The following is a 27,530-nucleotide window of genomic DNA, read 5'->3' as shown; positions in this document are numbered from 1 at the left end:
CTTCCCCCATTACCTCTGTCCATTTCCCACCATTTCCACTTTTGTGTACTTTTGACCTCACCTCTAGTAAAGTTCATCTCCCTCACACACCACCCCCATTCACTTCACACCATCTTGGCTGTCAACTATCATTTCTCTGATCCACATCTTTCTTTGCTTCCCCCCTCCAACAGATATTCAGGATTGGCCTTGCCTCCACTCATGTTCACCACTCTGTATTTCCCTATCCCCATCCATCTGTCACTCTCCTTCACACTCCCACAAACTTACCCCCCATACCACTTCTCTTTATTCACCTTCTTGTAACTTGAGGCTATACGTGAGGTATCTTCACCATCCTCTTTCTCTTCTGACTGGTGTAACCATGTATATCTCCTACAACAAGACACTTGTTCCTGTCCCACTAAAGTCACATCCCTTAATACTACTCACCCCTCAGGTGAAGAGTCTTGTTAGTTAGTTGGTAACCTTACTAGTCCAGTATCATGTTAAAAAGCACCCAGTACACTCTGTAAGGTGGTTAGCATTAGGAAGAGTATCCAACTACAGAAACTTTACTAAATCAGGTATTGGAGTTTGACCCTGTCTTCTGGCTCATGAGTCCCTGTCAAACTGACCAACTCATGCCAGCATGGAAAACAGAAGTTAAATGGTGATGATGATGAATCACCAATTCTCTGTAAGACTGTTTTCACAGGGGAGTATAAAATACTTAAATTCCCATTGCTTTTTTTTTTATTACTATAATTGCTTGTTTTTAGCATCTAGCATGAAAAGCCACACCATTTATAAGCTGTTATTTTTTCATAACATTCAAAGGTTTTTAATACTTCACCTCTAAAACCATCATTTAGGCTTAACATTATGTTATCTCTTAGGCATATTGCTTTATTTGCTTTTGTCAATTTGGTTGATAAAGCATCACTTCCTTATTTTGAGTGTTGGCTGTTGTAGTGTCAATTTGTAAATACAGCTCTTCTAATGTATGAAAATATCAGACCTTATAGAACCATCCAACATTTTACTATCCTAAAAAAATTAAGTGGATGTGTGGAATCATCTCGTATGGTCACCCTTCTGGATCTTTTTTTTTTTTTTCTTTTTCAAAGTATTTTTAATCCTTTCACTGTGAAATAAAATTTCATAGTTTTTCCAATAAGGATGTTAAATATCCACACAAAAATAGAATTGGTATTTTCTGCAAGTCATGTTGCCTCAGTAAACTTAACATGTCTCATCAGAAAATTGTTTCAAATATGATATTCCCCAACAAAAGACAGATTGTCATATAAAACTGCTGTCTGCTGTTGAGTAATGAAATTTCAAGTGGATATGTTTGCTTTCTACAGAAAATTGGTTTAAGAGTGAATGGCTAAATTCAATTAGTTTATAGAAATCACTATGCATCTAAAACTATTGTGCAACCTATAAATTTGATGTAGCATATCTGTTCAAATCTTCTGTTAACTTTATGGATATAATTATTCATGGATTTTACCTCTTCTGTTAACTTTATGGATATAATTATTCATGGATTTTACCTCTTAATGAACTTTTTAGAAGATATTAAGGGTTTTTTAAGAAATGTAATTATTTATTTTAGCAATTTACATACTTACAATAAGAAAGTACCATCTGGCATGTTTTTGCTCGGTGTCCCAGCTCCACAGCAGTGCCTGGCTCAATACAGTGCCATCACTCTCAACTGGCACTCAGCTGGATAGCAACTGTTTGTACATTAGTGCTTCCCAGGGGCTTTGCCTCCTAATCTGTGAGCCTCACAAATACCACTGTAAATTTACTGTGGATTCATTCATTCTCCACCCATTGTCATGATATGATAGTGCTGACTGCTTCCACGCCATGCTGCTCTCAATGAGATCATGAAGCATGGCCTAGACACTGCAGGCATCCCTTCTCAGCTTAAGCGAGTAAGACTGGACAGAATAGACAGTAAAAGTCCATAGTAGTAGGCCCCTCATCTGAGATGCCATATGCTGTAACACCCTTTCCAGTGGCATTCTGGTGTGTTCTGCTGCCAGCCCAGGCTTCACTACTCATCAGAGCGAACTGTTAAAGTATTGGCTACTCTCTGATAGGTTTGTAGTCAAGCTTGTAGCAATGGAGACCTCTGATGTTCTTGGCCCCTAGAATACATCCTTACTCATTACTATAAGGGAAGAGATTGCTATCCACAAGTGCAAGACCTGTGAGTTGGAGTGACAGTTCCAGCATGTCTCCTTTGCCATCCCCCAAAGCAACAACACCTCCATTTTGTCTGCCAAAACTGTGAAGCAGATTGACAAGTCTTTTTATAGCTGTTGCATCTCTTAAGACCATACATATCCTCTTAAATGTTTAATTAATTTCAATTGTATTTGTTTGTTGTTATAAAGGCTGACATACTTGTATTGATAAAATTGATAAAGTGAGCCTAACCTACAAAAAATAAATAAAAATAGTTGTTTAAAAATGTTAAAAAAAAAAAGAAAAGCTTGTGTATGAGAGTGAAGAAGAATATTTAAGGTAGCTATATATTTTTAGACTAATAAAACCAATATATTAATTACATTGAGTGAGTCTTAAAATAAAAGTTACTTTATATAAATCATCAGAAAATAACTAGATTAAGGTTTTTTCCTGTTCTATATTCTTTCCTACATGTTAGCATATCAGTTTTATGTAGCACCTACTATAAAGTGCTATCATTTACATTTTTTATTAATTAAAATCTATACTAATTACTGTTTCATTACTTTTCTAGGCCTTGTTTTGTTTCTGTGGATTGATAACGGGTTGTTACTTCTGCTTGTGTTGTTGCTGTTGTTGCAACTTTTGTTGTGGAAAATTTCGGCCACAAATGGATCAAGAAGACATGGATTATTCATTCCTACATGTAAGTATTTCATTTCAATTACATTTCGTTTTTATTTTATTTTAAATTTAATAGTTACATTATTTTAATTATTCTAACTCTAATTATAATGTCGTTTTTATTTCTAACAGTTTGCTTTTTGAAAATAATTGTTTTTATATAAAACATAACTTCTTAAACTGCAACAAATTAGATGGCTTAATCTGTGTTTCTTTCTAACATTTCCAAATTCATGCTTTCTCTTTGTAGATCAGGTTTTCCTGAATGAGTGCTCTTTCTTATTGAGTAAAAGAATTCTGAAGAGGGTTTGGGGTTTAGTTTAGGGGTGCTTTGAGCCAAAACATGCTTCTTTTACCATAATACTTGTCATCATTTGACTTCAACTCCAACAATTATTCTCTTATTGACCCATTACTTTTATATTCTTGAGGAATATATTTATCATGTAACCTACCATGATGATCATTAATTATCAAGAGTACCAATAATAATTGGTATTCTTCTTGTAAGCTTTCTGCAGCAGCAATGTTTTGAGCAATCAGATTTAAAAAAAAAAATTTAATTAATTAAATTGGTGGTCAGAGAGTAAAAAAGCAACAGGATTGATTTTAGATTGCAAGATTTTTAATTCTTTTGTTTACTTTGCCCAAAATATTTCTTTTCTCTTTTTTTTCTTTTTACTGTCTTCTCTGCTATTTCTTTTAGACTTTCAGATGTTTATTGATTTATTTTTCTTATCTTTTGTATTTTTTCTTAATTCTTTATTTTCTGCAAAAGGCTGACCTTTGAACTTTCTTGATTTTTTTTTTATATACTTCTTTCTCTTGACATTTCACCATAACTGCCTCCTCTCCTGTCCAATCCCCTCCTTTGTCTCTGTAGAATTGATAGTTCTACACTGTGGGATACACAACATATAGCAGGGTGTATGCTACATTATTATTTCTTCTGTTTATCTAATATATTCCTGGCTGGAGGCAAAGACAAAAATAACAACAATGGTTCATAAAGTAGCTCCCTCCTACAATTTTTTTTCTTTTTTCCTTGCTCATGTGGCTCTGGTTTTAATATCTCCAGTCTTAAAGCTAAAATAATTGAGATGTTTTCTTCATAATTAAAGCACTTTAGTGTGTTACAAATGTTAGTTTTCCATTAAAGTAACAGAAATTCAAGTTATAACAATAAATAAAATTTAAAAACTTGTGTGCAAATTATTGTTAGCCATTTAAAATGCCCTGTTATTATCATCTATTGTAACAGACTGGGATCTTTGGGGTTTGACGGGCAACATTTGTTTTCTTAACGAAACACTTTCAAACTTGGGACACTGGTAGAATGTGTCATATAAAACACCTTCTTCTCTTAACCTTCTTAACAAAATTTTGTACATCTCAAGTTATTTCATGTTAAAGTTGTCGTATTTCTGTAATTTCAACCAATCACTGACATCTATTCAGCTGAATACAATTACTGCTGTTCGGTGTCAAGTGTGTTATTCCCTGTTTAATTATATCATTATTCCCTAGTAAGGGTTTTAGGGTTGGGGTTAGGGTTCGGGTTAGGGTTAGAGTTAAGGTTATGGCAAAAATAATCATAACCATAACCCTAACCGTAATCCTAAAACTAACCCTAACTCTAAAACCCGAACCCTAACCCTAAAACCCTAAAGCTAAAACCAGTACAAACGCACAAACGATGTCATAAATAAGAGTAACACAGGTAGTTGTTGACAAACAATGGGACTAATTTTATTCAAGGGAAAAGATCCCATGACACCGTTACGGCATTAATTGTTTTCACCTCAATAGACGTCAGTGATTGGTTGAAATTACTGAAATACGACAATTTTTTTACATAAAATAACTTCGAATACAAAATTTTTTATCTGTTCTATACCACAAACAAATATTCGGTACCAAAAACACTACAAAAAAAATGTTGCCCGTCAAACCCCAAAGATCCACAGACTGTTATTTCTAGTTATACTCAGTTGTAAAACAGTAAACTAAATGAAATGTTAGAGCAACAAGGGCAGTAGGGGTGAAAAAGTTTAGGAATCACTATTGTAAACTTTTTAGAATCTGAAATTTTTTTTTATCTTATCTCTCAGATGCATCTAACTTTCTTAATTTGTTTTCAAATTATCGGTGTTCACCACTTACCAAATATCTCATTTTCATTTACTTTATTCCTTTTATATTGGTCAACAAATGTTTAAGGTAGTAAGTGTATACATAACTTTATCTAATTATCTTTTAAGAATGTGAGAGGATGTGTATATGCAGCATTTAATAATTTGAAATATTTAATGCTTGGATTGTTAAGCATTATGACATTTCTGTATTCTGTATTGTCTTGGTAAGGGGACTAGTGTAACTATTAAGGGTAACCACAATCTTCACTCTGGTTATTTTCAATTCACTTGAAAAAAATCTTCACTCTGGTTATTTTCAATACACTTGAGAAGTGAATTATGGTTGTTGAATATAGTTAGCATTCTGAGTTAGGTTAATTTGAAAGCTTATAAAAGAATAATTGGAAACTGTAGTTTAGAGTGGTAATCTGAAGATAGATATAATGTGTTTTATAAAAAGAGCTTGGAAGACAGATATGTGACTACTAGCATATATAAATAGAATATGTAATTGGAAAGTTGTTTGAAGTAGTGTGTCAAGTTGGATACTGGAATAAAAAGTTTATATAGTACAATATATTGTATTGTTTTCAAAGCTCAGAACCCCATCAATTTATCAATTCTTAACTTTATGCAAACTTGAAAATTCTAAAAATTTAGTTAAGTTTTATTATTAAAAATTTTATTAACCATATGTTAATTAGTTGTTCTACTCTTCCTTGGACAAGTTACTTAATAGAATGTCAGTGTGGCTGCTGCCATCTTCTCCCTCATCCTGGTGTTCTACTGGATCAAGACAGACAGAGAGAGAGAGAGATATGTTTAAGGTTTACCCAGAACTACATTAGCACTTAAAACGTTTAGTGAAAACACTCACAGTAGGAGCAGTCTCAAAATAGAGGCATTTCCAAGGCAATAGTGAAGGCATGTGGCCTAGTGGTCAGAGTATTGTATTCATGATCATAAGATCAGTTCTAAGACCAGACTGTGCATTGTGTTTTTGAGCAAAATGCTCCAATCTACTTAGCTGTAAATAACTTCCCAGCAATACTTAGGAAGTTAATCCTGCAGCAGATTGGTACCCTGTTTAGTGGGAAGCATTGTAACCTTATACATCATGAAAATAGGATTAATCTCCACTCGTGAATCCTAGGACTAATGACAAATCTAAGTTATTACCAATTCTGAAGGTTAAAGTAGGGATTTTGTGAACAACTATTAGTTGATAAATAAATATCAAAATAGTATGAAAAAGATACAGAAATTTTCATGGAGCCATTATCATTATCACATGCTAATTTCTTGGAATAGGGATAGGATGAGGTTTTTTTAAATTTTATTAACGAGTAGGTTATTCAACTTGCATTCATATATGTTTCTGAACATGTTCTTGAGTATTAATTCACTCATTAAACATTAATGGTTTTCTCTTGCTGTTCCCACCCAAAACTTATTGCATAAAGAACTAAATTAGACTATGGGTGAGAATACAGTCATGTGCATTAACAAGTACTTGATTGGTAACTTTATTCTATTGACTGGTATTTTATATAATGAAAGCAAACTTGATTTTAGCTAGATTTGAGTTCAGAACCTCAGAGTCCATAACTAAGTACAGCAAGACATTTGACATTTGTATGACATTCAAATGATTCTTCCAATTACTGCCAATAAAGAAGGATTTATAAGAATATATTTACACCTTTTTGATTTTCATTCTCTTATTCTAAAGAGGCATCTACTGTAACAGTCACAATATTTCAAAGAATGTGATCAATGAGAATCTCAGTTATTTAGTTCCTTATTTCACAACTCTCCTTCAAGTACCTTTCTTAAAAGAATAGAAGGGAGAAAAAAAATAATAAATGCAGATTATTATTCCAAGGTGGGGAGCAGCTCTATCAGTTAGGGGGGGGGGGGGTTATATTATAGAGATTTCAGTGTATTTAGCATTCAGTTTACAAATTAAAAGCAAATTATTTTCTTAGAAATTCAAGTATTTCATAATTTGCTTTACCAGTATATTTTGCACTTGTGACCAAAATTATACTCCTTTCTTCAATTTGGTAATTGGAAAATATATATTTATATATATATATATATATATATATATATAACATACATATAAGAGGGATGACCACTAAGTGGACATCCAATATGCTAGAAGTAGACGCTATATTGTCTGACCACTAAGAAAAGATTATTCTCAAGAAAATTCAGCAAACGCCAGAACGTAAGCGAGCAAGACAAATGAAAAGATACAAAATATAATGATTAGTCACATACCCGGTTATGTGACTAATTATATTTTGTATCTTTTCATTTGTCTTGCTCGCTTACGTTCTGGCGTTTGCTGAATTTTCTTAGTGGTCAGACCATATGGGGTCTACTTCTAGCATATTGGGTGTCCACTTAGTGGTCATCCCCTTATATGTATGTAATATAATTTTTCTGAATCTTCAGATTTTTTTCAATATGCTAGGCCACTGGTTTTAAATTGCTATTAATCAAATTAATATTCAATTTTTCACCCTTATTATTTAAATATATATATATTCTATGAAAGTTTCATTTTGATTATCAATACCATCAATGGGTACTTCAAGGACATTTTCTTTCACCAAAGTACATTGCACTTAATACATTTCTTCGCCTTTAACAAACATTCTTTTGTGATTCACCTATTTCAAACAGTGCCTTACTCAAGTTTATTGAATTTCTTACTCTTTATTTCTTATAACTTGACTGCCTCTTATTATTTAACAACTCAGACTCTCTTCTTTACCAACGACATATTTGTGAAGAATATCTTTCATTTTTGGGTACAGTTTCATGAGTGCAGGATTTCATTTTTATTTCTTTTGTTCTTTGCAGTGTTTTTTTTCTTTTTATTTTGATTTTTCTTTGTCTATTTTAAATATTTAAAACATCTGCATTTCTTGAAGCATACAAAGCTAATTAAGGAGATAACTATTGTTATTTAATTATCTCTATTGCTGTGCTGTGCTACAGAATAAATTTGCAGATTTGAGTCAGACTGCATGCTTAAACTAGTTAAATTTAAGTGCACTAGACAGTTGTAAATGGCTGTCTTTGTTTATACAATTTTACTGATGATAGAAAAAAGGTGGGTCACCTGGATTATAGTTTTGATTATCATTATTATTTCATAAGTAACCATTTACCTTGAAACTATAGTCCAGCTGATCTCTTCTCTGTCTCCATGGTGAATTTGAATAAAGACTGCATGGCAACTTGGGCAAGTGTCCTCTACTGTAGCCCCAGGCCAACCAAAGACTTGTGAGTGGATTTGGTAGATAGAAACTGAAAAGAAGCTCATTGTGTATGTGGGTGTGTGTATGTTTGCTTCTCCTTGTCTTGACATCATGTGATAGTTGTAAATGAGCATCATCCATAGAAGTAGTGCCAGTAATTTCCAAGATTCTGCAAAGACATGCCTGGCCATGGGAAAATATTACTTTTCTTTGAAACAGGTGTAGATTGGAACAGAAAAAAGCATCTGATTGTAGAAAACATGCCTCAAATTCCGTCTGACCCATATAGCATAGAAAAGTGAATGTTAGATTGATAATGATGATGATACTTTTATGACTGCCCAGTGCATTTAGTTGATTTTAGTTTACACAGACAGTATTGGTTGAAATTTATAGGTTTCTTCTGTAGTAAATTCATAAAAAAGCAAACACTAACACATCATTCATTATTTTTTTTATATCTGTTATTCTCTCAGCCCATATTCTGAGAGTTTTGTAAATCCTCAATCTAATTTTGGGGAATTTCCTTTGAGAATTTGTGGCTTTAATAACTTGATCCAAATGATCCACCTTATCTTGATGGTCAGCCCTCAAAAAAAAAAAAATCAACATCAATACAGAGCATTCTTGTTAGGCAACTTATACCACAATAAAAACACTGATTATTTTTGAGACACTTTACAAACTTCAGTCCCATTTTGGCTATATCCACCACATTTTACTTATTCACAATCCACTCCTTATTTTTCTCTCTCTCCTCCTATTTTTTAACTCCTCTTTGCTGTCTAAGCCACACCCTATATTCTTGAAAGTTGGTATTTGTACTTAGATAGAATTCACTCTCCCTACCATACACCATTTTCATCTGAACTTCTAATCACTCTGGTTCAAAATCTCCATCTATCTAAATTCATCTATCTCTACCACTTTATGAATTTTTCCAACTACTAACAACTGTTCAACTGTCTCTTGTCCTGCATGAGAATATCTATCTTACATCACTGCTCTCTGAAGGAACATCATCCATGACTTGCCTATTCAGAACTCCTTTTTGCTCTTGCACTGACTCTGATGATATGGAAGCCTAATCTTATGCCATGCTTATTTCTCTAAAACAATTAGTATCATCACAACCCCTTGTCCCCATCAATACAATCACACCAAACACTCTTAGCCACTCTCTCACCTACAAAGCCAGCTTTTTAGCTTCTTCGGTATTTCTCCTCTGATAAAGCCAGACTTGCTAAATATTTGCTTTCCATCACATAACTTCAGCAAAAGCAAGATTGTCTCTGTCGATATATGACAGTGGTCCACATGGCCCTTGGGAATCCACATAGGATTTTGTTGTTAAAATTTATGTGCAATAAATTGGTCTCTGCTTCTACAATACACAAAATATTTTAACATTTATTTTGTATAATTCCTAATAATATCTAATTATTGGGAATTATATAGGATTTTCTTAAACACTGAATGGCTATGGGGGACCAGTAGAGTAAAACAGGAATCAGAGGGAGTCCATAGACAAAAAATGGTTGAGAACCTGCTAGCTAGGTTGCCTACCTAAAGCTGTCACCATCTCATCACCGTCTCATGGATTGAAAGTTTTCTGTCAAACTTCTTTGCAACATGTGTTGATGGTGCTCATTCTAACCCATATTCTATCAAGTTTTGTGGAAGCCAACAGCTTGGTTATGCCTCCCACGTTCTTCATTGCGTCCATTAATGACACTGCTTGCCATTATGTGGGACTGAACACACTCTCTTGTGCAGATAATACCATTTTTCTTTCCATCTTAAACTTCTACACCCAAGCATTCTCCTGCAACCTAGATCCATCATGCTAGACCTGCACTACTGCTATAAGCAAAGAAACCTAGGAAACATCTTCCAGTGGATCAATGGAAGTATGATAACTTATTCTTCAACAGTACATACATCAAAGGAGTAATGTTGCACTAATCCTTTCTTACACATGATTGACACACAACTACAGATCCCCCAAAATCATACACGTTTGGCCATCACAATTACTAATGATTTTTCAAGTTAACTTCACATTTATAACATAAACAACATTTCATCCTAAAGATAAATTTCTTTTCTGGTTCTGAAAATTTTCTGCTTACATAACTGGAATGATTTTACCGCTACACTGTTTTAAACTGCATCCAAAAATCAAATTCAACCTCCAGCATATCACTGCGAGTCCATTCTCTCTATCTCTCTCTTTATATGTATATGTATATATATATATATATATATATATATATATATATATATATATATATATATATAAAATCACAATTTGCGACCAGTAGCATTGTTGGTTACACACACACATGATGAATTTCCTTTAGTTTCCATTTCCAAAATTTGCTCACAAGATTTTGGTCAGCACAGGCCTATATTAGATACTTGGCCAAGGTTCCACACTGTCAGAATGAAACCAAGACAACATGGTTTGGAAGCTAGTTTCTTAAATGCACAGCTATGCTGTCATTTTTAAAACTAATTTTCCACTTCTGAACATCTCTAATTTTATTGGAATTTAAGTTTACTGAAATGATGATTGAATAATTATCTTTGACACTAATCACTTGAGTTATTCTTGTAAAGAACTGAGATAACTAATTAAATCCTCATCTTCATATTTACTTTTTGTATTGATGACTAGAAAGTATCATCATCATTTAACGTCCATTTTCCAAGCTGGCATAGGTTGGATGATTTAACAAGAGTTGGTAAGCTGAAGAGCTGCCCAGGCTCCATGTCTGTTTTGGCATGGTTTCTGTGGTTGGATGCCCTTTCTAACACATGCTCTTCATCATTTTAAGTATAAAGTTAAGATAATCAAGGATTACAAAGTTTAATGTTCTCAATACTAAAGTATTTTGTAACACCTTTTCTTCTACCTGCTGTTGCTTATCCTCTAGAACTAACTCATAGCACTTATCCAAATTGCATGTTTTAAAAATAACTAAATTAAATATTTTTTTAATTTTATAACTTCACTTATGAATATTTTTAAAACTTTGGTTTTCTGAAATTCCTGTATTCTCATATTACTTTCATGGGATTAATTTAACATCTTTGATTCTAACCCACCAGAGACCATCCCTGGTTTCATAGTACAAATGTCTTGTTTTCAAAAATTCTGAAATGAAATCTTGCATCAAAACTTAATGCTAATTATGTTCCTAAAAACCAGCTTAGTAATAACAAAGTAATGTTACTAAATTCTTCATTATTTTTAAAATTAATAAGTAAACACAGAATGTCTCAATAGAAATATTGTGACAAAAGGGTTAAGCACAAATTCAGTTTTAATGTTCATGGAAATTTAAATTCTCTTCAATTACAAGCTAAATTTTACAGCTGCTAGACTACAAGTTCTTTAACCCTTTAGCATTTAAACCGGTCATATCCGGCCAAAAGTATTCTGCCTATTCTATGTTCAAACTGACCAGATCTAGTCTTTCACACCAACCCTACAATAACATTTTAAAGATTAACAGCTACCTCATCAAAATCTCATAGCTACAAGATAATGCATGATTAGTTCAAAACAATGTGGATAAAAAAGCATTAATTATGGCAGAATAATGTGAACACTAAAGGGTTAATACTGGAATTTCATTTTGACAATTTTGTGTTTAGGTTCTGAACCATGCATTTGCTCAATATCTCAATATATATTTTTTACTTCGTCATCATCATCATTTAAATATCCGTTGTCCATGCTGGCATGGGTTGGACAGTGTGACCAGAGCTGGTAAGCTAGGGGGCTGCACCAGACTCCAGTCTGATTTGGCATGGTTTCTACAGCTGAATGCCATTCTTAACACCAACCACTTTATGTAGTGTACTGGGTGCTTTTAACGAGGCACCAGCTGGGACACTTTTACATGGTACCAGCATCTATGAGCTTGAAAATTAGGACTTCTCATCCTGCATGGATGAATGGCCATGATTTTACTTAGCTTGACATGTCTTCTCAAGCACCGCAAACCACCAGAAGTCTCGATTCCTTGTCATCTCTTATGCAAGGCCCAAAGTCTGAATGTCCTTCCTCACTACCTCATCCCATGTCTTCCTGGGTCTACCCCTTTCACATGTTCCCTCACTGCCATTTAGCATAGCTGTTCATACACAGATATTATAAAATCTGCCTTTCAGTCTGAGGAAGAGGCCCTAGTAAAGCTCTCTGAAATTTGCTCAGACTGTTCTTATTCTAGCAACTATGCTTTCATATCTTCCTCCTCCATTGCTAACTTGGTCACCTAAGTAATGGAAACTATCTACTACATCTAAGGATCTCCCTGAACACTTAAGAGAGTCTATTTCCTGTACATTCCCAGCATTTAATGTACCTGCACATCTTCCACACACAAAGGCTGTTTTCCCTGGTAACCTTCCTGTGATACTGCTGCACATCTTATGTGTCAATAGCTTGCACTGGGTACATTGTATGGAATTTCTACCAACACCTTTTCTACATATCGAGCAGGACTATCTCTCATGACACTGCTAATAACTTCACCAACTCTTAGCATTTTGAGGTGGTTGTCACTATTGTTTTTGAGTAATACTAGTAACACCTTTGCTTAAAAAAAGAACCATTGAATGGAAATAGCTGGTGAAATGTTGTACTTCGTGATTCCATCACTTGGTTTTTCTTGGTTTCATTCCACTAGATTAAAACTTGAAAAAAGTTGTCCTCATTTTAAAGTCATTAGAAAATTCATTCAGGTAGCTTTTACTGCTACATTGATTAGATCAATTGCATTGGTTCTGCTTTGGATGGATAAAAGGACAAACCAGTCAAGTAAATCAAAGCAACAACCTTCTTTGGCAACCATTCTGCCATATGATGGTGTTTCAGTTAAAGAAACATGATCAGGATAACACTTAAAAGCATTGTCAACATAAATGATATAATTTTGTCATTCCATTTTCACTTTTGTTGTTTTTCTAGAATAGCTCCTCATGAAAGTAAGTCATTTGATGACTTACTAATAATCCATAAACTACTCCTGTTTGACATGTTAGGGTTAGTGTGTACTTATTGATCAATTGACTTTGCACTTCATCCCAATACAAACTGATCACTGCTAGGCAGCTAACAAAGCAGTTTTGAATAATTCCATTTCTTTTTCATGCTATCATTGTTATTGTGTTGCTAACTGTGTTAGCTGTTGCTAGTAAAAGACTTCTCTCTAACATGTTTGATGTTGGTGATACTATTGATGTCATTATAAGAAGTATTACTATTGATGGGGGTAATTTTTTAATATCATGAGATATATATATATATATATATATATATATATATATATATATATATATATATATATATATATATATATATATATATATATATATATATATATATATATGTTTAAGTGGTTAAAAAATCCAATCCTTGTTGTGGAATTCACAAGTGAAGATTGCTACAAGTAATGAATGCTAGTTTGAATAGTTTCTTATGAGTCCATTCATAACTCCTTTACTACAGAGTTTTAGAAAAGATATACAGACATCACAGGGTCAAGAGGACTCTTTAGCCTTGCCAAAGACAAGACAGCTTCTGTAGCTTTGATGTTAGGAAGGGCCTCCAGCTGTAGATAACTGGAATGTCAGAGCAAGATGTAATCCTCTGACCTGTTGTAACCTATTAAACTGTCCAACCCATGCCAACATGGAAAGTAAACTTAAAATGATTATGATGATGATGCAGCAGCTGTTAATAATATCCTTCAAGGACTTAGAAGGCTGTCTTTTCAACCCATTGCAGAGTGGGGAAATAGACCTATTTATAATAAATACATGAATCATTGCACCTCACCTTCCCTAAATGTAAACAGCACACAATTAGAACCCTTGCAATTTTCAAATGCTAGATCTCACTTTGCAGAGCATCTTGCTTTGTGAACACACATTCTTAGCATAGAAAAGACATCTCAAAGATTGGCCATTTTATTCAGAGCCATAAAATACTTCAACCTGCAATAGTTATTAACTCACTTTGAAGCTCAGGTGAAACTTTCAGTAGAGTACTGCTCTCACATCTAGGATGGTGGTGCTGCTATAGACACACAGACCTAGACCATATCCAGAGAAAGACCACAACTGATTATCATAAAGTTCCTCACTGACACTCTCTAACCTCTCACCCACAGATATACTCTAGACTCTGACCCACATCTTCTAACTCCACCTACTGTGATAGCCTCTATTCTTCAGAGCTAGCTAACTAACTTCACACCCCACTCCACTCAAGCACTCTCCACGTAGTTGTTTCCCCTCTTCTGGTCACTCTTCATGTGTTCAACCCCACTCCAAAGCCCTGCACTAAATGCTATACCCAGTTCTTCCTCTTCAAAATGTCACCTCTTTGGAGTTTATTCCTGCACTTGTTTTTCCTTTCATTATCAACTTGCAACACTTAAAATGCAATATTTATGGCATCAATTTCATAATTATCACAGAGGGCTTGTGAAGGGAATGGAAACTGCTCCTTCTTCGTAGCCTAACTAATAATGATGATAATAAAATAACAGTAATAATCATCATCATCGTCATCATTTAACACCCACTTTCCATGATGACATGGGTTGGACAGTTTGACTAAGAACTGGCAAGCCAGGAGGTAGCACCAAGCTCTAATCTGATTTGACTAGGTTTCTACAGCTGGATGTCCTTCCCAATGCCAACCTCTCCAAGAGTGTAGTGGGTGCTTTTTATGTGCCACCAGCATGGGAGCCAGTCAGGCAGCACTGGCATCAGCCATGCTTGAATGGTGCTTTTTACCAGTCAGCAGCATTGGCATAATGCTCATTGTTTTCTTCACAAGAATTGGATGCCACCTAATTTAAGTAAAATTAAGAAGCCATTATCAGTCTTTTGCCAGTCCAATCTCAATGTTAAGATACTTCTGATCACAGTTGTTGTCATCTAGTTCATAACATTGATGAACAGTAACTAGGTTAGTTCAGTTGTAAACTAACACTGAACTTATACTGTCCATTAAACTTATTTCACCTCTCATTATCATCATTCACACAGAGAAAGAATTAGAATATTTACTTTTATATTTAGTACAATTTCTACACAGAGTAGTCTTCATGGTTTCTATCAATATTACAAATACAGAAATTCCAGTAGGTTGTATATGAAATGTTATTTCTCTTCACTATTGTGTTCTGTTCTGTCTTTTTAATTTATAATGCATGTTAGTATAAAACAAAGCTTTCTCTCTTTTGGTGTATGTGAGCTAAGTTGTAATATAAGGACTATAATTGAACTTCAAATTCTTGCTTTGTTGCTGTAAAACATTGTGTTACTTCTGTTCTCTTTATATATATATATATTCACACACACACACATATATATACACACACAAATATATATATATTCACACACACACACACACATATATATACACACACAAATATATATATATATACACACATACATATATATACATGCACACACATACATATATACACATGTATATATACATACACACATATATATACATACAGACACATTCATATATATCTATACACACAATATATATATATATATACACACATATATATATGCACACACATATACATGTGTGTGTATATACATGTGTGTGTGTGTGTGTATATATATATATATATATATATATATACACACACACATACATATCCACACACATATACATACATATATACACATATATACATACATGTGTGTATATATACACACACACACATAATCATTTAAAGTTAGGTACTTTGTTTTCTATTATATTTTTTTATGCACCTTTTCATTTATATATTTTCAGGATATTTTCAATGGTCTATTCTGTCTGTTTAAATGCTTTTGGTAAATTAAGAAACAAAGAAAGAGTAGACAAAAAAATTCATTTATATTTAAAAGCAAAGTTGCTAGCAATTGGCTTCTAAGTTGTATCTATGCCAAATCCATTTGAAATTGTGGTTATTTTATTCTTTTTTCTTCTATTTCTACTTCCCTTGAATATACAAATAGACTGAGAATTAAAACTGTAAAAATTAGTGCCCAGTCCAAGCAGCTGACTGCAGCCATGACTTTGGAATAGTTCATAATTAAGTGCAAGATTTACACCTATATTCATATTTTCTACAATAGTCTCAATTCTGTCATGTGATAAACATTCTTTTTCTGTTTTTCTGTATTTCAGTCTAATTTATCAAAAATATGTTAAATAACACTGAATTGTCTACATTCTCCTCCCTGTCTCTCTTTCTCTCTCTATACAGCATTCATACTCTCTCATTGTGCATTCTCAAATCTGACTTACTTCCAATTATTCAATCTCAAACTATTCTCTACAATTTTCATTATTCATATTCAGCTCATTCTCTCTCTCTCATTATTTTCAACACACACTCTCTCTCATTATTTTCAACACACACACTCTCTCTCTCTCTCGTGCATTATTTTCAACTCTCTCTCTCATAAATTATTTTCAATTCTCTCTCTCATACATTATTTTCAACTCCCTCATGCTTTATTTTCAACTCTCTCTCATCTCTTAATTCACTCTTTCTCTCCTTTGTTTTCTCTATATTTTTAGTGCCTTTATATCCATTAGATTCCATCCATTTATTTATCCAAACAAAAACCATTATATCTCAACCTGCTGTCATTATTCATTATCTTAACCTGCCTCACTCAGCCTTCACTCATTGTAATTGACCATATTTATCTTTTCCTCTCTAGTTTCTAAGGATCTTACATTTAACTTCCTATGTCTCAATTACTACATGAATCATTACATTTTTTTTTTTTTTTTTTGACACGAGTAATTCTTTCTACCTACACAACTCCGTGATTCATTAGAACCATCTCCAGCACTTAGCTACCACAAGTCCTCCTAACAGGAATAAAGAAACTATTGAGAAAATCTTGGATAAAAATATTAAAATTATATTAGTGTTTACATTACCATAATACCATTGAAATAATTCTGCTAATATGTACTACAAGAATACTAAATATTTTTTGTTTTTGTTGTTTCTTTTTACTTTTTTGTACTTGTGTTTAAAATATAATTTGAAAGAGAGACACAGAAAGATACAGTTGATTTCATTGAATTTCGAAGAGAAATCCATACTTTTCACTTCATGTTTAACATTTTAAAACCTTTCCCAGCAGTAAATTTAGTACCCTTAGTTTTTGTTGTTACAGAAGGATCCTGAAAAAGGGGACTTTGATCAGCCACGGGTAAGATTTGCTAAACACCATTGGCAGGGTCTAAAGTTCCTTGCATTCCTTCAACTATCAAACTTGCATGGTCCTGGTGTTTCACTTCTCAGCAGAATCCTCCTCATCATCCTATCAAGCCTTGCTCCTAATTTTTAACTTCCTCTTTTATTTATTATTTTAACTTTATTTTTTGGTTGGTTTTAATTTTTATTTACTTTAATAACCCATTCCTCTAACTACTTCAAACACTACTGGAATTACTAATGCACTAACCACTCTTTTCTCTGTGAATTTGGTTCTTGGTTCTTTCTATTTCAAAGATCATTAAAAATTATTCCTTTTGAATTTACACCCTAAGAACTGATCAACTAAGCCAGATATTGCGTTATGTCACAATGGTAACTAAATATGTAAGATTTAAATTTCAAAGTCTAAAATAAGTTCAGGTGGTAGGATTTGTTGTATGTGTGTGTGTATGCACACACAATATTATAGTGGCATCAGACTGCCTAGCTAGTAGTCCTCTATCTAAAAGCTTCTCAGTTTGTGACCAGCACAGCAGTTTGGGTTCAAATTTCTCTAGACGCACTACATGAATATGGTTTTCAGTTGGTAACCCTCTCATTCACTTGGTTATGAATTTGATAGATAAATTTATATTTTCGTGATTGGTTGGTTAATTAAAAATAAAAACAAACCTGTTGTCAGGGTAGAATAGTGAAACAGTGGAAGTTTTCATTACTAACTAGTCATTTGTAATCTTACATTGAAATTGATTTATTAGTTTGAATGTGAATAAATAACTAAATGATAATTTTAATATGACTATTAAAGAAAAAGGTAAACTGCTTCATATCTATATAACTGATTATTTTTACATCAGTATAATACTTTTAGACGTCAGTTAAAACACACACCGAGGTCAACTTTGCTTTTCATCCTTTTGGGAGCACTGGGAGTTGATGTAATTGACTTACCCCTCATCCCTACCCTGCCAAAAAAAATTTCAGGTCTTGTGCCTATAATAAAAAGGGTCATTACAAATACCTGATTTAATAAAAATGACTAATCTTTCAATGCTGGTGTGGAAAAAAAAACAACTTTAAATCATTTTATGTTCCCTCCTTTTCCAATTATTTTCCATATAAGACTATGTTGTGTAGGACTTATACAGTGCAATATTTAATAAGCTGGACATTTCTAAATATATCAGCAAATAAGTAGAACTGGAACTTGATATTATTCAAAAAAATTTATGGAAACAGTTCTGTGACTTGACCATCACATAATGACCAATACTAGGGCTTGAACTCATTTAATGGTCACAATAGTAAGGTCAGTTGTTGAATATCTTAATCTCCTAGTCATGACACCTTTAGGTTAAAAAAAAAACTATTTACTGAGTTTACTTTTTGTGTATTTAGATGTTTTGACTACTGGTAAGGAATTTGGAACTTGTAAGAGGAGAAATGTTTATTCTCGTTAATAAATTTATATATATATATATATGATGAGTATATGGGGATAAATTATACAGGTGAGTACCATACAAGCACTCAGATATATTCTGGGTTCACATTGAGTAGTAAGAAGCACCTAAGATTATTTACGGTGAACAATCCCACTAATTCATCTGATGAGTAAATCCTGGGTTCACCATCCCGAAAATATTCAATATGTATGTATTGAGATAAGATAATGTAGGTTTTTACCTTGTGAAACACTTCTGCAGACAGCAGCTAACTGAAAATTGCAAAAGGGAGATATATCCCCTTAGGAATCTGTTGTTTCAAATAAAACAGAAAATCTGCAAGTTCCATTTCTGACACAGAATATGAATAATGACAATTGGAGATTGGAGTTTATGGCATTTTTATTTCATAGCCAACAGTTGTTTCATATTCAGTAAATCAGTAATTAATTTAATTTTGATTTTAGAATGTATGAAAGCTATTTTAGTTCTCTGTTGTTTATAAATCTTAGAAAAATTAAATTTCTTCACTATAATAAGTAAACTTTGCAGCTGAGTATAGTTTTTAAGAACTATTCAAAATTCAATGTTTCAATTACTGTTATTCATATCAATAAAGTTTGTTCAGATCAATAAAAGCTGTTGAGATTTAAAGCCTATTTTTCCATTTCCCTTCCCTTGCACTAGCAATGTACAGCTTTAACTTATTGTATCAGCACAACCCATAAGACAAAAAAGTTCTAAATCAAAAACAAAATCTTATTTCTCGAATTTAAATTTTGTGTAAAATCTACTTCAAGTTTTTTAGTCCCCCCCCACCACCACCACCACCACCACTTCCCAGATGAACTGTTTTGGCAGGATTCTATTGTTTTGTTTAGAACCACATAGGACATTGACTAAGATTAAGAGAAAAGATAATTTAGAGAAATAGAACAACTTGAAGCCCTTAATGAAATAGCTATTTTGAAGCAGTAGTAAGTAGGCTTACTAGATATTAATCTCTGTGGTTGTAGGCTTCCCTTTTGTTTGTATTTCTTATGCCAACTTCATAGTTTTTTGTTTTTTTTAATTGAAGAAAATAAGTGTTACTCTTGAAACTCATTTTACTTAGTAGACTTGATTTAAGTAGTGTTCCGACCAACCAATACTTCAGATTGGTTTAATTCCCTGTAATCAGCATCCTAATAAATTTCCATCTAAAACTTAGGACTCCCAGGTCCTGAGTTGTTTCAGCATTAAATTAACTTTTCAACTGTATATGTTATCATCATCATCATTTTAATGTCCACTTTTCAATGATTGCACGGGTCAGACTGAACTTGTTGCAGCAGATTTTCTATGGCTCTTCCTGTTGCCAACTCTCACCTGTTTCCCCATGGCCAGACATGTTTTCACAGAAAATTGAAAATGAATGACACCACTTGCATGATAGGGACACTCATTTACAAGTATTGCATGATGTCACGACAAGGAGACACCAAGACATCCACACATATATACATGTTACAACTATACATTCGGCCTCTTTTAATTTCCCTCTACCAGCTTCACACACGAGGCTTTGGTCGGCCTGTGGCTATAGTAGAAGATACTTCCCCAGGTGCTACACATAACTCAGCAAGAATTCGAGTAATTGGGAAGCAAACCTCTTAACCACTTAGCCATGTCTGAACTGAATATTAGGTAAATTACAAAATTCATCTAATGCTTTGTCAGCCAGTCTCCATTTAAAACTTTCCACCAGTCACTTTGGAAAGCACTGCTTGATGCTATTAAAAGGTAAAATTTAGCCACATAAACATTGATATTGGACAACCAAACCACAGAACCAATATTGCAAGTGCAAAGGCAGTTGATTAAAAGGATGCAAATGGAGTTTAACTTGGGTTTAACGTACTTAAGATATTTGGATAAATTCCACTCATAAATTGAAATAACAAATTATCTTAAGATTTTCTGACATGGCCCTTTTTTTTTTCAATTAAGTTGTTGAAGTTAAACTTGGTCTGTCCACTCCTTTGATCCTTGGACATATCTATCTGTATCTTAATGTTTTCAAATTTTGGCCTGCAATTTGGGAGGAGGAGGAGGAGGGAGTAAGTTGATTACATTGATTCCAATGTTCAACTGTTATTTATTTTATCAACCCCTGAAGGGATAAAAGGCAAGGTTGATTTTGGTGGAATTTGAGCGCAAAACATTAAATCAGAAGAAATGCCACAAAACATTTTTTCTGGCACGGTAACAATTTTGTCAGCTCACTTTCATAATGATGATAAGAATGAAGATAGCGATGATAAAAATACATATGTTGAAACAACTTGAAGTTGAGTTCAAAAATTCTATTTTAAATGGTAATTTAGTATGTTGACCTCAGGAAATCAAATTAAGAAAAGTGCTGGTTGATATGATATAAGTACCAACATTCAATACTACAACTGAGTCTACATAGCAAGAGAACTTTCATAAATAGCATTTATTTGTGTTCATTCAGCAATATGCAAGATATTCTATGCAACTCTAGATTATTTCAAGAAGTGACCCTGCCATTACAGTTTGTGTTTAATTTTACTTTATCTCGATAACCATGTGTTCTGTACTTAACCTGGCTTCATGAAATTTTGGTTAGTTCTGTGCCCTCTATATAGGATGTATAGAATAGTCTTCCATAATAACTTATTTCGAGATTGTAGAATTTTGTTTGAAGCTTAGTCATACAGATATAACATAAGGACACACCAACCTTACCTTGGAAACATGAGAGATATTAACTTTTTCAAAACTTTGTATCATGTAGGTTTTGATATTTAGGGTTATTCTCCAAAAAAAAAAGCATCCATAACTCATTCCTCTGGTTAGCTTATTTTCTTCTCCTTGCCCCACCAATAAAATTCTAAGATTGTATATAGCCAGCACAGTTGGAACACTTCAATTTTTTTAATCAGTTTTTTATTATTTTAAAAATAAGTGTTCTTGTTTTGTAGATTTCTTAAGTTTATCTTCAGAATTATGTGAATTGTTCCCATTATACTTATTTTAAAATGGAACCTAATTATGATTTTATCTTTACTTTATTCAATATAAAATAATTTAAAGGTATTAAATTATATACCGCATAAGATATTGCATATTTCTATGCTGCAACAACAGTAATAATATAATAATCATAAAAATGAGAATAAGAATTTTTTAGAAGCCAAACTACCTCATATTTACAGGTGGGAGAAATGGGAAGTTTTACAACAGAAACCAACAGCTTTTGATATTTGAAGGAAATTTCCTTTTTTTTTTTATATTCATTTACAATTTTTTTTAAAGTTTAAAAGTTTGGAAACTGAAATGTAGCTGTTTTGTTAATTTGTGTAGTCCTTTTTTTTTTCATAACTTTTATTTTTGTGTTTTATGTGTGTGAATGATGTCCTAGAAAACTAACTCAAAGTAGAAATTATCCAAAGATTTTAGGTGGAAGTTAATGTTAAACCATTTTATTTGCTTTTTCTATGTTGGTTGTTGTATTAGTGTAGAAATAATGTGTGTGTGTGTGTATATATATACACACACACACACACATATATATATATATATATATTTATTATGTGAATGAAATATTCTTGCAATGCTATGCTTTGGTATTTAATCTAACTTTTGTATTCGTAATAATGGAAACTGAAATAGTCAAGACTTAAACTCAAAAATCTAGTATTTATTCCATCATTTAGTGTATGCTGTTACCCAGAGCTAATATCTGATAGATTTGTTACTCAGAGCTAATATCGATAGATTTGACAAATATGTGCAAACTTAGTGAAATCAAACTCATTCACTACAGAAGCCATAAATATGTAACATCTAAAGCTAATCTTTGATAGTTGTTTTTATCAGTTATTTTCAATATCTAAACTTGTTGCATTCGTATTCATTCCTTTTTTCCACTCAATCCATGACTTCTAGTGGGTACCTTTCTATGAAAATATAACAATATTACAGAATTTAGATACCAAATATAATCACTTTATCTCATTGCAAATTCTATTTGGGGGATTCTACTCATTCTATATATACATTCTCAGACTTGCTATCTTGAGTAGTCTTTTCTATAAATATCAAATTTTTAGATTGCCAAAACTCTATCAGTGAAATATGCATTCCACTACACTGTGATGATTGTACTAAGTCTACTTAGCCAGAATATGTTCATCAGTGATATGTTTTATTCTGCTTGTGATTGTATTTTGAAGAAAGCTCTTCACCTTGTTAGATCTTTTCTCATCATATTTCTTTTTATCATGCTTCATTTCCACACTGTTTTTTAATTGCAATAAGTGTTGATCTTCCAAACTTGACTGTCTTTCTCTGCTCCTGCTTATAACTGCTTGGTATAATAATAGCAGGTCTAACTGATATAATTGGAAAGCAAGCTATGATGATCACACCTCATGATTTAATCAACTTCCTTTGCTCAATCAGGGATGACCTGGGACTGCACAACTAAAATTGCTTCACATGCTTCTGTTTTCCACCACCTAACACCATTTTTTTTTCATTTTTTTTTTTTTTTTTGGCTTCAGACCTTGCCAATGTAAACCTTATACCATTCTTCATTCTATGAGTTATGGAAATATTACTCCACTGATTTGTTACTAAACCAATTTCTTGCTTTGTTGTTTTTTAAAAAAAGGGTATCTGATTATTATACTTAAATGCAAAACTATAATATTTTGATTTAGCACAAGGTCAATCACATTGACGTTTATATTAACCCCAAGATGTGAGTTAATATGTCTTTAGCAGGTTTTGAATACAGAACAGTAAAACACTGAAAGGATAATACAGTAAAGATTCTAGACCTGCTTTTAAGTAACTTATCCATGTCTGTCATCATAGAGATATCAGTACCAAGAGCAGATCAAGACTTATTGATATCCTGAGCACAGACAATACCCACTACTAATCTTTCCAATGTCTAACAAAATATAAACACTTAAGTGCTGAATGTGAAATAATACAATTAAATATTCAGTTTTGTTTCAGGCCATATCAAACTCTTTTATTAATGTTGAAATAATGCCTTTTATTATTAGGATAACAAAGGAAAAAATGCAAATTTTCAAAACTTATATACCTATACATATGTATATCTGTATAGATATATGTGTAGAAATGTGTATGTGTGTATACACACATGTATATACATACATGTATATACACATCTATGAATACACAGTGTAAGAGATATTTGAGGACATATTTGGTAATTTAAAACAAGTCTAATTCTAGCAAAAACCAAATGTATTTTAATAAAAAATTTGTGCACACGTTCTCGATAAACTTTCTTATAAGATTAGATGAATCCACCTTCAGCTTGGTAGACTGCTTCAGTGCAGAATTGGAATCATTGACATGTTTGCACTAAATGATCCTTATTAATTTTGGACATCACTTGGACAGCAGCAGCCTTCAGTGAGGCTACGGTATTGTAAGAATGTCAGTTAGTCTACCCCTTTCAACAGTGCTCCCAATAAAGTAGTCCATGGGATTTAAATGTGGCATGTCTGGAGGCCACATTTGGTATTAAATAACCAGAAAGATTGTCTAACATCCTTTCTTAGGTTATGTAGGCTGTGTGAGAATGCGCTGAGTCTTGTGGAAACACATATGGTCTTCCATTGCATACTTCATACTTTGTCCATTCAGGAAGATGGGGTGGCATAACATGACCTTCTTTACTTACCACTCCTAAAACCATTACAGTTTCTGGAGACATCAGAAGGATCTGCACATCTGTCATTTCTCTTGTTAGATTTTTGGTTTTGGTTGATCGATAATGTTTTGATCCTTCTGGATGAATTGCAGTGTCCAAATGTTCAGAATGTCTTATTTTTCCCTCTCTTATATGGTTGAAACATTCCTACCAGAGAGGATTCCAATTCCATCTAAACTTTGTGTACATTTAGAAAGTTAGCAATTTCTAAATCACTGTATACCACAAATATAGCAAAAATAACTGCATATCTTTTCATTTCTTGTGTTAGCATATTACCAGCCATGCAGTATCTGACAAAAATAACAATCCTTTACTTAGTTTGAGGAGAGTAATATACTGATAAAGTATCCTCAAATGCTCCCACAACCTGTATATGTGTGTGTGTGTGGATGTGTTGTGTCTCATTATCTTGACGTTGCATGATTGTTGTAAACAAATGTCATTCATTTCCAATGTTCTGTGCAAAAATGCTATTTAACTGTGGGTAAATATTACCTTACTTGGAACCTAGTGAGTGTTGGAAACAGGAAGGACATCTGGCCAATAGAAAACTGCCTTAATAAACTCTGTCTGACTCGTGCAAGCATGAGAAGGTGAGCATTAAAACAGATGATGATTGTGTGTGTATAAATATGTATATATATATAGATGTGTGTATATGTATTGTCAGATTCTTTTTTTATTCACCAATAGTTTTAACAAAGCAGTCAATAATATATTCTCTGCCATTTGTTCATGACTTCTTGTCAATGACTTGACAGTAAAAATGGCTGACTCTTGGCTCAAAGAATTTGTCAAGCCATGTTTTCAGCTGTTGGAGAGTAACCAAAAAACAGGAGATTATCTGATGATGTTCTCTCTCTCTGTCTCTCTCTCTCTCTCTGTCTCTCTCTCTGTCTCTCTCTCTGTCTCTCTCTCTCTCTCTCTCTCTCTCTCTCATACACTGGTAGAACTTCTCAACCAAGCTCTTTAATAAAATAAAACGCATCATTATCTTGCTTCAATGCAGCTCTGGCTTGACTTGAGGTGTTACTTGCTTGTTGGGGCTCAGCCATTCTTTGCTCTGTTTCATATTGACATAAAATCACCATTTTTCATTACCAGTGACAATGCAGTAAAGAAATCTCAGTATCCACAGGTGGCCTGATGTCCAGAAAGCTAACTAATGGCAATAGAGAGGTACTGGAGTTTCTCTCTTGTTCAGTGTGGTACACATGCACCAAGTTTTGGAACGTTACCTATCAAGTAAAGTTATGGGCAACAGTATCATTAGTGCATTCTATCTGCTAGGCCTATTCCTTTGTGGATTGGCACGGATCCTCATGGATGTGCTCATTCAATTGATTTTTAATGATGTGAACAAGTTGGAAATGACGTGAACAAATGCGAAAAGTTTGAGAGGTCCAATTTCACGCCTTGAAGCACAAAGACTATTTCTGTGCAGTTCTTTCAGCTATAGTGCCTCCTGTATACAGCACAATTGTTTGAAGTGGCACTTTGGCAGCTTGATTAAAAGCAAAGTGAAGCAGGCGTCAAAAATGCTTTTTTTTTTATCCTACTGGGCATACCATTGTCATATGTTTGAAAAGGGGTGAAATTTATTCAAATTTCAAAAGCTATAAAAGTTGTAAAGGAAGAATAGAGCTAAAACAAAACATGAAACACTACAATAAAAATATTTTTTGTTTTAAGTGAAATAACACTAGAAAGTAAGAAACAAATTTATCTGACAACTCTCATAGGTGTCCTTGCAGATGCACACAACCAAGTGTGTGCATATATTCATTTAAGAAATCTCAAATGGAGAATCTTACAACTTTTCACTGTGTCTCGAATAAATTGGATTTGGAGGATGCATGTCAGTTTCTTTTGCTTTTTATTAGGAAATGCTAGTATTTTTAGGGTTTTGTGTAAATCCATAGATACATAGTCTAATCCACCTATGATGATTTTACAAATGAAATTTTATAACCAGAGTACAAGAGATGTAAGTTTCACATTAGTTCACTGTAAGTAGCCTTTTTTCATGAACTTTTGATGGCATGTTTGCATCTGCTGAGGTAGGTGATCTTTCACATTGGTGGAGTATAGTCAACATGAAAGTTTGGTGGCAGCTTTGTCTCTCTTGTTTATCAGGTATTTAGCAGCTTTATCCTGTTCATGGCCAGCATGAGATGTAATGTGTCTATCGCATGTCCAAGAGAGGTTACTCTTCCTGTCGAAGCTGCTGTTATCCTCTAGCTTGCAAAAGATGTATCCATGTATTGTTTCCTCTAGTATGATGAATGCTTCTCCTCCAAGCTTCTGTTTAGGTAGGTCAGTTTTGCTCAAGAGTTTTTCCTCTACTCTGAAGATATTGTTCTTTTGAGTACGCATGTAATGTACTCACTTTTTTTTTCTTTACAGTTCAGCACGTATTGTTTGAGTGATAGTGTGTACCACTCAAAAGCCATTTGGACTGACCTTATTCTTTTGTTACCATCTCTTCATTTTACATAGATCTCGTCAATGTTACTGTTGATATGGATTTCATCAAGTATACAGTTTAATATCCCAAATGTTGATACTGACACTGCAAAAGTTTTATAATATCAAATGCAAACAGCTCTGAGTTTCATATTTTATGGAGTCTGCTAAACTATTCTTTTGTTACTCTGGCTTTATTCACAGCACCAATGAATGCAACATTTTCATCATTTCCAAGATACCTAAAGTATTCATCATCCAAGAGAGGAGAGATTGACAAGCCATTGATGTTTGCA

General features: G+C 33.2%; 1 protein-coding gene across 4 annotated transcripts in view; it reads left to right on the top strand.

Annotated features, from left to right (window-relative positions):
- Window positions 1-27,530, top strand: part of LOC106872962 (dnaJ homolog subfamily C member 5) — a 107,209-nt gene that overhangs the window by 46,175 nt on the left and 33,504 nt on the right. For 2 of the 4 annotated variants that reach the window (XM_014920150.3, XM_052973245.2), the window contains exon 5: window positions 2,765-2,896. In XM_014920150.3, the coding sequence (XP_014775636.1) occupies window positions 2,765-2,896 (132 nt within the window). Of the gene's footprint in view, window positions 1-2,764; window positions 2,897-17,512; window positions 17,549-27,530 lie in introns of all 4 variants that reach the window. The other 2 variants (XM_014920149.3, XM_014920147.3) reach the window with 2 other exon arrangements.

The sequence above is a fragment of the Octopus bimaculoides genome, chromosome 15 (genome assembly GCF_046866305.1).
Source record: "Octopus bimaculoides isolate indiv1 chromosome 15, ASM4686630v1, whole genome shotgun sequence".
NCBI lineage: Eukaryota > Metazoa > Mollusca > Cephalopoda > Octopoda > Octopodidae > Octopus > Octopus bimaculoides.
Note: the sequence above shows the minus strand (reverse complement) of the source record. Positions and strands in the feature narration are given on the sequence as shown.